The 10570-nt window shown below is 35.6% G+C and overlaps 1 protein-coding gene across 4 annotated transcripts in view; it reads left to right on the forward strand.

Moving 5' to 3' along the window:
• Frl (formin-like protein) overlaps positions 1-10434 on the forward strand; it is a 117099-nt gene extending 106665 nt beyond the window's left edge. Inside the window, exons 6-20 of one of the 4 annotated variants that reach the window (XM_076409385.1) lie at positions 143-293; positions 1697-1945; positions 1999-2259; positions 2314-2393; positions 2449-2845; positions 2908-3107; positions 3271-3326; positions 3386-3678; positions 3740-3840; positions 3997-4175; positions 4235-4410; positions 4462-4560; positions 4622-4738; positions 7069-7129; positions 8767-10434. In XM_076409385.1, the coding sequence (XP_076265500.1) occupies positions 143-293; positions 1697-1945; positions 1999-2259; positions 2314-2393; positions 2449-2845; positions 2908-3107; positions 3271-3326; positions 3386-3678; positions 3740-3840; positions 3997-4175; positions 4235-4410; positions 4462-4560; positions 4622-4738; positions 7069-7113 (2404 nt within the window). In that variant the 3' untranslated portion in view covers positions 7114-7129; positions 8767-10434. Of the gene's footprint in view, positions 1-142; positions 294-1696; positions 1946-1998; positions 2260-2313; positions 2394-2448; positions 2846-2907; positions 3108-3270; positions 3327-3385; positions 3679-3739; positions 3841-3996; positions 4176-4234; positions 4411-4461; positions 4561-4621; positions 4739-7068; positions 7130-8754 lie in introns of all 4 variants that reach the window. The other 3 variants (XM_076409386.1, XM_076409384.1, XM_076409383.1) reach the window with 3 other exon arrangements.
• The last annotated feature ends 136 nt before the right edge of the window (positions 10435-10570 follow it).

Below are 10570 nucleotides of genomic sequence, written 5' to 3' on the forward strand. Positions count from 1 at the left end.
TGATTTCCACAACACCCTATAGTACATATAGTACGTAGATAGTACGTATAATAATAATAATAATAGTACGATCAAATAGTAATAATAGGTACGACGTATAGCACGATCCCATCCATTCTACAATTTTCTTTCTCTTTTCCAGGACGAACGGTTACATTCGAATGCCGCTGGACATCAGCGACAGTCCCAGTTTGAAACGAAGATCGAAACACGTAGCGAAACTGAACATGGGCGAATCTAAAGACGATATTCACGTTTGCATCATGTGCTTGAGAGCAATAATGAATAATAAAGTAAGAACCGATCGCATTAGCCTCGATCATTTCGAACGTGTATGGTAATTAGTGGCGGGTCTTGATTCAGATTGGCCGATTTGTCGTGCCTTTAAATGGTATGGTCGAAATGCCTTGATATATTCACTCTGTCGTCAATGTTACGGGTTAATTATGTGTCCTGAATTGTTCGATATCGACGTTTGAAGCTAAATATAATGGAGACGTCGTTGCTTTGATAGTTTGGATATGCATAAAGCAATGAGCTACCGCTTATATCCCCCATAAAGTATTTAGTATCTTAGCGATAAATTAGAACCAGGAAAACCGCAAATTATACATCTGATCACGTGAAACTAATAATCTCATTACTGTTATTACAGGTAAAGCAAGTGTAGAGTTACTTTTATATTTTCACTGTTTTTTAAAGAAAATTCAAACAAGGAAAACCATTCCATCAATGTCATCATAAACCACCTGTAATTTGTTTTTACAATAACTAAAAAACTAGTTATGAGACTGATGTGTTCTCACTTTGTCTCTGTAGTAATAATGGTCATGAATTAATTAACACTGTTATTAAATAAACTTCACCATATTACAAAATCAAATAGTTTGATCATGAGTCTGCGTACTCCTTAAATGTTATCCAAGAGTTACAATACTTCAGCATTAACATGAAATTAGAGTTCTCCTTATGTCTTTTGGTATCTGAAGGTCTGGGTATAAATAATTATTCCTATAAGTACCTGAGTGCCTTTATATTAGCTCTTATTACTTTATTTACTTTTCGTTAAAGATTTCCATATCTGGATTGCATAGGTCCATAATGGTTTTAGAACTTGCTTATACAACAGCAAGTATGCATTTTGTATGGATAATTGAGATTTTTCTCCAATTAAACATTACATTTTTTTTTTCAATATTTCAAATCCAATTATTTTCTCAAACTAGAATAAACTGAATATATTAACACCAATTTTATGCCAGTAATACCATTAAAATACATTTAAAAAGCCATAAAAAATACAATGTTAAACCAAACATGCTACAGATGTCAAAAACTTTTGTCATATCCTGTATCCTAGATAATTAACAGTAAAAACACTCAAACTGAAATCCAATATCAGAGTAAATACATATAATTAACGAAATATATCGAAAAACAAAAATACCACACTAAAATCAAGTAAGCTCTGAAACAAAATTTGAAGACTTGAAAACAAAATTGCAATGTGAAAATCAAGCAAGCTGTATAACAAACTTTCTTTATGCTCTACAGTCGTATCTAAATAAATAACATCATACTATTAATATAGAAGTTTTCGCCGACCATTGTTTACTGAATCAAGAAACTGTTGCTAATTTACAACCCCCTTTACTATCAGCCGTTTCGAATCCACTAAAATCCGCCTTCTTTCCAGTACGGTTTTAACATGGTAATACAACATCACGAAGCCATAAACTGCATATCACTTAGTTTAATACACAAAAGTCTCAGGACGAAAGCCTTAGTTTTAGAATTATTAGCGGCGATTTGCCTGGTGAAAGGAGGACACGAAATAATACTATCCGCCTTCGACAGCTTTAAGGAAGTTTGCCATGAAGTTCACAGGTTTCAGACTCTCATGGATTTTTTCCTGAATTACGAGGTGTTCCACATAGAGTTCATGGTAACGACGTTGTTTTGTTTTATTTCCTTGTCTGATCGCTTTTTGCGTTTCAGGTCGCCTGTATGCAATTCGTTAACATCATAGTGCACTCGGTCGAAGACATGAACTTCAGAGTGCACTTACAATACGAGTTCACTGCCTTAGGTTTAGATAGTTACTTAGAAAAATTGAGGTTCACGGAGAGCGAGGAATTACAAGTGCAAATTTCCGCATATCTGGATAATGTATTCGATGTGGCTGCTTTGATGGAGGACAGCGAAACCAAGACGGCTGCTCTCGAGAAAGTCAGCGAGTTAGAAGGAATAGTTGATCAGGTACTGTCTTAACCCTCATACGATAAACCCGAAACATTTATGTTGCAATTTTAGTGGCACGAAAGGTTGTACGATGTAGAACAAAGGGCTTTAGAGAAAATTGGAATGTTGGAAGCAGATCTGATACAAATTAGGTATGGTGGAGCTCGATAGCTGATAGCAAAATGCATCGATAATGATTTTATCTAGGCAAGAGCGAGACGAACTGCTCGAATTCAAGAAGAGGGCGGACGAGGAGGTTTCCACGCTGAGGCGGGTAGTTCAACATCACGAAGAAGAGTCGAAAAACAGACAGTCGATATTCGAGAGTAAAATCGCCGAGCTGGAGAACAACAAAACCCTACCAAAAAGTACGCCGAGCCCTACTACGGATAATTTCCCCCCACCACCTCCCCCGCCAAGTATACCCGCTCCTCCTCCTTGCCCGCCGGCCGCGCCCGCAGCTCCGCCACCACCGTGTCCGCCTCCACCTCCCAAAGCACCAGATATGCCCGGTATACCAGGAGCACCCATCCCCCCACCGCCAGCCGGCTTGATGCAAGCGCCGGAAGGAGCAATGACCATTAAAAGAAAAGTGCAAACCAAGGTATCCGGTTCACTATTCTTCCTTCTTCCTCGAACGCCGTTAAACATCATTACCTCTTGCAGTACAAATTACCCACGATCAATTGGATAGCGTTAAAACCGAACCAAGTAAGGGGTACGATCTTTAACGAGCTGGACGATGACAAATTGCACAGTTACATCGACTTTAGCGAGTTCGAGGAGAAATTCAAGATTGGTAACGCGGGCCTTTTGGCGAACGGAACTTGCGATACTGACGGATTGCAAACTTTCCCCAGTAAAAGGTATGTTTATCCTCGACAACCGTGTCCTGTACAGAAAAAAATAAATTGGTAAAATATTAGAGACCAAAACTTGGTCTTGCTTTATAATTTGTAGGGGTTATCAAAACATGATGACTCTTACTGGCGACCTATTTTTCCTAATACTATCATCCTATTTATCTAGGTTTAAGAAACCAGAAAACGTGACCTTATTGGAACATACAAGGCTGAGAAATATCGGTACGTAACGACATACGATAAATAAATGGTTTCGTTGAAATATTTTTTTCGTAAATCAGCGATATCGAGAAGAAAATTGGAGATGGCCCCGGAGAAGGTCATCAACGCCATCAACATGCTAGATCTGAAACAACTATCGTTGGAGAACGTCGAACTGCTCCAGAGGATGGTGCCCACCGACCAGGAGACCAAAGCTTACAAGGAGTACATCGTAGAGAAGAAGAATGTCAATCTATTGACGGAAGAAGACAAGTTTTTGCTTCAGTTAACGAAAGTCGACAGGATATCTGCGAAATTATCGATAATGAGCTATATCGGGAACTTTTTTGATAACTTACATCTGATTCAACCGGTAAATAAATAAACACCTGCTGTGCCTATTCGTTTCACGTTCATCTCTGACCTTTTTGCAGCAAATCCATGCAATTATTTCGGGATCAAACTCGGTCAAAAATTCGAGGAAGCTGCGTTCCATATTGGAAATCATTCTTGCCTTTGGTAACTACCTCAACAGGTAAGTTTTCATGGTATTAATATAATGGTAAATAATCTTCGTTGGATATAATTTGGAGATTACATAAATTAGCACATTATAATATTATCAATGCTTGCTGAACTTATATCACGACATAAACAGATATACTAAGCGGCGATACCCATAAAATTTCAGCGCAAAAAGAGGACCGGCCTATGGTTTCAAACTGCAATCTCTTGATTCTCTACTTGATACCAAATCGACGGACAAGAGACTGTGCCTGCTCCATTACATCGTAGCTACCATACGGCAGAAGTTCCCTGAATTGCTTAGTTTTGATTCTGAACTGAATTACATCGAAAAGGCAGCTGTTGGTATGCAACTCATTACACTAAACCCGTCGGTAACGGCGTAACGATTTTGTTTCCGTCAGTTTCACTAGAAAATATTTCTACTGACGTTCATGAGCTGGAAAAGGGCATGGAAGCTGTTAGGAAGGAGGCGGAAATTCGCGGCAGAGGCAATCACAGCTTGGTTGTGAGGGACTTCCTGGCCAATTCCGAGGACAAGTTCCGAAGGCTGAAGGGCGACGCCAAAATGGCTCAAGAGGTACGTTGCCGCCGTTAAAACAATTTTAAATTATGCTGTTTTTCTTTTCAGGCCTTTAGGGAATGCGTCGAATATTTCGCTGAATCTCCGAGAACAACTGATGCGAATACATTCTTCTCTTTATTAGTTAGATTTGTAAAAGCTTTTAAAGTAAGTCGATATTAAAACAGTCGCCTGTTAAACGAATCGGTAATCGTAATTTTCGTTCCAGTCTGCAGACCAAGAAAATGAACAGAGAAGAAGGTTGGAAATAGCAGCTCAAAATGCAAATAACAAAGCCAACGAAGATGTAGCAAAGAAAAACAAAATTAACCAGAAGAAGCAGCAGGTATATAAGTCTTTTAATATCGAATATATTTATTTTTTAAACAAATGATTATATATTCTCTTGTATCTTATATAACACAATTGCCTGTATGATTTGAATGTAGCTAGTGCTGACTGTACATAGAGACTAAATATTCTTGCATGTTTGTAAACAGGTCTATTTCCAATACTTTTTTACAAATCAAAGAGAAAATGGAATTATATTGCAGTTCGAACAAAGAAAGAGACTTGGGTTTGTTTGAAATATGATGATCAAGATATCATCAGTTGAAATTTATATAAAAAAAATGGTAATGAAGGCTTTATAATTAATAAGTCCCTAAAATAATTCGATGTATTCGTCCAAAGGAGTTTAAAAACTGGGAATCATCATAAAACTAGTAAGCAGTCACTGAATTCCACCCTGTGGCCGGAATATTCCGATTATGTGCAAAAAATAGGACGCAGACAACTAAATAATGTGGACCAACAATTTTTCAAGTGAGTTCCATTGGAAAAATATCAGGGTTCCGTGGAATTATTTATTTTTGGCTGATAAATTGTTCTATAGTAGAAGTAGAGTAAATTATTTGATGTGTAGAAGCTACACGGTTATTTATGTGGATAGCTAGTTAATTGGGACCAAACAGACTATACCTTATTTGTAAAAAATATTATTAAATGGCTTCTAGATTCAAACCACCAAAATGTTTAAAGACAAAGGAGTATGAAGCATTATTCCTTCTAAATTACAAGCTATTTGGAAGTGCAAATAACTCAAACCATGCAAATTTGATATAGTTGACTTCATACCTGAACAAGAATGTAACAAAGGAAGTAGCAACATTGTAATATTTAAACAACATTGTATGTGATGGATTTCACATAACATCTTCCAAAACTTTTGCAATGCAACTTGATGAAAGAACACATGTGGTTGATACCTCACTTGTATTTAATTACTTGTATTCATGGGATATATCTTTCCTACGTAAATCGAAGACATTTTGCTGAACACAAACCACTGAAGAAATATTATATATTAGAAGTATTTAGTTATATATTATAACCTGAATAAATACAAAACTGATTGGAAAAAATATATTAATGTATGTAGTGATAATGCTGAAGTACTTGATGAAGCTGTAAAGATCAGTTAGTTAAAAAAATGTTCATACCCTCCAGTAAAGATCATATGGTCAAGTGTGCGAGGAAATGGGTAATCTATATGAATCACTCTTCTGCCTTTTGAGAGAAAAGTTCTAACCAGGTTATAGTTAGTGTTAATGAATATCCTGAAGTGACCAACATTGATACCTTAGCTTTACTCCCCTTTGAGTACTTATTTGATATTCCATAAAATAAAAAAGATTTGGATTCCCTTTACCATAAAAGTTCATTTCTTGCATCTTGCATCTGAATTGACAACCAAAAAGAAGAATCAAAGGCTTAAATTGATCAGGTGCTGTAGAGGAATAGCGTTTAGCATGGACGTATTTTCAAGAAAGATAAGAATTAGTAATTGTGAAATATAGTGGCCAAGTATCAAGTATTTAATTTTGTTCAGAGATAACATCTAAAAAATTGACTACCGACACTGTTCTAATGAAAGATAACGTTACTTAAAAGCAAATATAGAATGGAAACATATATATAATAAGAGCCTTGCATCAGCTCAATTGACAACAGAAATAAAGAAACCGAGCTTTAGATTGATCAGATGCTATAGAGAAATAACATTGAGCATATAAAGTGGCCGCTTGAAGCTAACATGTACTTCAAACGCTGAAGATAACAAAATGTTCAAGTATTTAATTTCTTTCAGAGGAAACATATAAAGAATGGAAACATATATGTTATATAACAAAGCCTTGTCCTAATAACATAACTAAGAACTGACCTGATTGTAATTATTAATTGACCATTTTTAATACTCTCAACACATCCTCATGCACTATGTAGAAGCATACCGTTTTCAGAACTGTTGCATGTTATCTTTAATATTATTGCGTGTTCCCTTCGTATTTGACTGCCCATAATTTTTTTTTGTTTTTAAATTCTTTGAAAGCGACCGGTTCGAAATATGATTTGTGTAGGCTTCGTTTCCCAGAAAGATACTAACCGCATCGAATCAACATCCCGTCCCCCTTTCCCCCCAAAAAAACCCGTGTGATTAATGGACTTAGACGTTTATGGTACGACCTTTTGGCTGCTATCTCTGAGTTCTAGATGTTGCCGTTAAAAGACTTGTTTTATGGCATGATGTGCTCTTTCTCCCTCCCAATGATGGTGTTCATAATCATTAGTAGACCGATCATATTTCACTGTTTGCTATATTTCATCTCTTTTCAGCCGCCAAAATTGCCAAATTTTTTGGTTAAAATACTTGAGGAATAAAAAGTTTAGGATCCGTGTAAGTTCATCTTTGATTTTCTTAGTATGATACTTTACGTTGGGATAAGTTTATGATAATGTAATTAATCTAACGTAGGTAGTTAGGGATTCATTTCATTTCACCGCTTGTTCAATCACGCTTAATCGATCTCACCCATACACTTTCTCACTACTCTTTTGCATACACTAACCGACGAGATTTATGTAATTATAAAATCATAAGTTTATGTATAAGTCGTTCAAATGATATTTTGTTTCTACAACACGCGAGGTTTAAGCTACATTTACTTAGAATTAAAAAAAAATCTGTTAACTTATCTGTATCATATTGTTCATAAAAGAGATTTAATATTGCAGAGACATTTATTTAGAACGAAGTCGATTTACACTCAATCAACTGATACATGTAAAAAAACAGAATATGTTGGTAATTGCCAACAAATTTTAGCTTTTTTGAATGCTGGATGGCCATCGAAATGCCATGGAAACCTGCTGTCCTTCAATCCTCCTTACCTTTCTTCCCCCATTTGGATCTATTCTGTGCTACAAGCTCAACTCAGACTGTTGGGACTCTTCCTTTTATATCGGGCAGCGTCCTTCAGAATTCTCAGATTTTCAATCGCCTGATACGGAACAGATTCCGTTTTATTGAGTTACAAACCTTTAAAATATTAAAAAACAACTGGATTAAATTTAATGTAAGCTGTTATGTCTTAAGTTGATCAACTTTAATCAATATACTTGAGGGTTTGTGATTTCTAGTTGTTTTTTTGAAAACAGCCACAAGAATTCGCTGTTTAGTGTTATTTAGACGATCACGTGGCTAGACAGCATTTTATGCAAACGACCCAGTGTTTTTCTGTCTCGATTCGAATCAAACTCCAATCGCACCTGAATCAAGTGGTTGCTTGGTACAATTTTTGGCTACTGCAGATCAACCCGAGTAAAACATATAATTCAGTTGAAGAATTCCGTGCATATTGCCTTCAAATCGACAAAATTCCTACCCCCTGGCTCCAAAAAGTGTCCAATGGTCAGCCCAAATCCGATACGCTATCTGCAAAGGCAGTGGTATGTATAACATCCTATACCCACTACTCTGTAGAAAAGTAAACTTTCAAACTCCCAGAAAGCGACTCTGTATAAAATGCTGGTCCACAGTAGTGATAACGTACAAGAACGTCTCCCGTTCGTGAAAAGCTTCACGAACATGCTCAGTATGAGGTTCCCTCTAGCAACGTGATAATCAGTTGATTAAAGCCCTACCCAGTTATCACTGGCGGCAGATAAATAAAATACGACAATCCCAGTCGTAACCCAGGGTCTTTGTCACCTGCAAAAAATATAACACGTGGCTAGAAGCGTTCAAAAAGATAATGGTTAGAAAAAATTCCTATTATGAACCTATTGAAATAGAAATTCTGAATAATTAATGTAGCTTGAACCTCGTATTTATCTACTACCCCATTATATCATTGAGAATTTCTTTAGAACATCTGTTTTGTTGAGTTAACTAAAATATCATCAAAATATCGAAGATGGCACTGATCAAAAATATAATGGGTGTTTTAGATTTAAAGTTACGCCGTTATTTGGACGACTTAACTTCATCGACTCGCCACGTGACTATATTGTTATCGTCAGTTCGGTTCGCAGGACGCCGTCATAAACGAACTAAAGACAAAAACAAGACTGGTCCAGGAGAAAAAGCTCCTCCAGCAGGACGAGGTGTACAACGGCGCGCTCGAGGACATCCTCTTGGGTCTGAAAAGCGAGCCCTATCGCAGAGCGGACGCGGTGAGGAGGAGTCAGCGAAGGAAGATCGACAACAATCGGCTGTCGAAAACGCTGGAGGAGTTGGAGTTATAGGAACGTTATGACAATACAACCCCTCGACACTATCAAAGCTTTATAGGTATATGAATAATATAATTTGTTTTTGTTTTAGTTGAAAATCGTGTAATGTATCTGTTTACGTTTATTTATATATGAAATTCCACTTTTATTTTGTTAAATATTAATCTTACGTGAGCGTCCGAGCTTAATTTTATGATATAGAATGACAAAATCGAAAAAATCGTACTGATTGTGATACTATTAGAAACATTGGATGTTTTTTTGTTGTGTTGACTAAGCAATATATCAAGCATTATATGCGGAAAAGCCTTATAAAAGACTAGCGGTGCCTTTTTTGATGTATTTTCTATTGTTTATAAAACGAAAATGAAAAAAAACTCGAATATATGATATTAGTTTCATCCAGACATTTTATTACAACAGCAATTAGATGCTTTTAGCTTTAAACTGCTTTAGCCATTATATAAGTATAGTACTTACCCCAAGGCATAGATGGGAACAATTAAATCAAAAACAAAAAGTCAAATATATATTTAGTTCTAAGACAGACAACATAACAATATCTAACAGTATCAATAGAAGGCTGTTTAAACTGTCAACTTACGGAGATAATGACATAACCCATAGAAAGGATATTCTGTAGCACTGGTTTACCTAGAAATACATCATCCCTAAAGATTTCTTGACTAGAGCCCAACCAAATTATATCCAAATTATTGGCTTTGCTGCTTTTCAAAAAGTTTTTGGTTTCTAGGTTTATCGTTTTCAGTCGATCTTTCTTTGCTTGGGACATCTTCGACTGTTACTTCCATGAGCTTCTTGATTTTTTAAATCTTTCTACTATCATACTTTTCCAGCCATAATAGTTGAAACTTTAGGTCTTGTGTTCCATAAACTGTTTAAACATTTTTGTATCCTCCATAACATTGAACAAAGGAATACAAAATTATAAATAACATAAGTTAATAATGTTTTAGTTAGTGATGGATAATTTGTTTTTGCCCGTCAATGCCTTTGGGATGATACTATATCAGTGTTTATTATTCTGTAAATATATAAATATTTCATTATACAATAATACTCCCTTTTTTTATCAATATATAACTCAATTATTTATTTAGCCCATGAAATTATGAGAGTAATTGTGATGTTGTAAATAAATTGTAAATAAACTTGCAATCGAGCCTATTCCGGAAATTTCAGACTTTAAATTATTAAAATTATGTAAATTAGGTTCATTTTAAAGGTCTGAGGAGGGTTACGTGTTGGGTTTCCAGAATAGACTTGTAACTTCTGTACTGATTTCTATTGATTCTAAGAGGAAATATTGTCTCTATAAGATTCCTATAGAGATGGGCACAATTTAAATTGTTTTCTACTAAGTAACATGTAATATATTGTAAAACCATATTTTCAGACTTTTTCAGAATATTCTACTAAATTCGTTAATAAAATCAATAGAAAATTTACGATTAGTTTCTTTCGTATTCATTAGAGTAGCAGGATTAAGTTGAATAAGTTGTAAGTATATTAGTATATGAATTAGAACCTAATGGTTAGAGGGAACCAAAAGGTACATAAAAGAAAATCTGCGTGAATAAGA

Source organism: Rhynchophorus ferrugineus, unplaced genomic scaffold, assembly GCF_030347505.1.
Source record: "Rhynchophorus ferrugineus isolate W39M unplaced genomic scaffold, kcgeb_rfMv2 rfM7, whole genome shotgun sequence".
NCBI lineage: Eukaryota > Metazoa > Arthropoda > Insecta > Coleoptera > Curculionidae > Rhynchophorus > Rhynchophorus ferrugineus.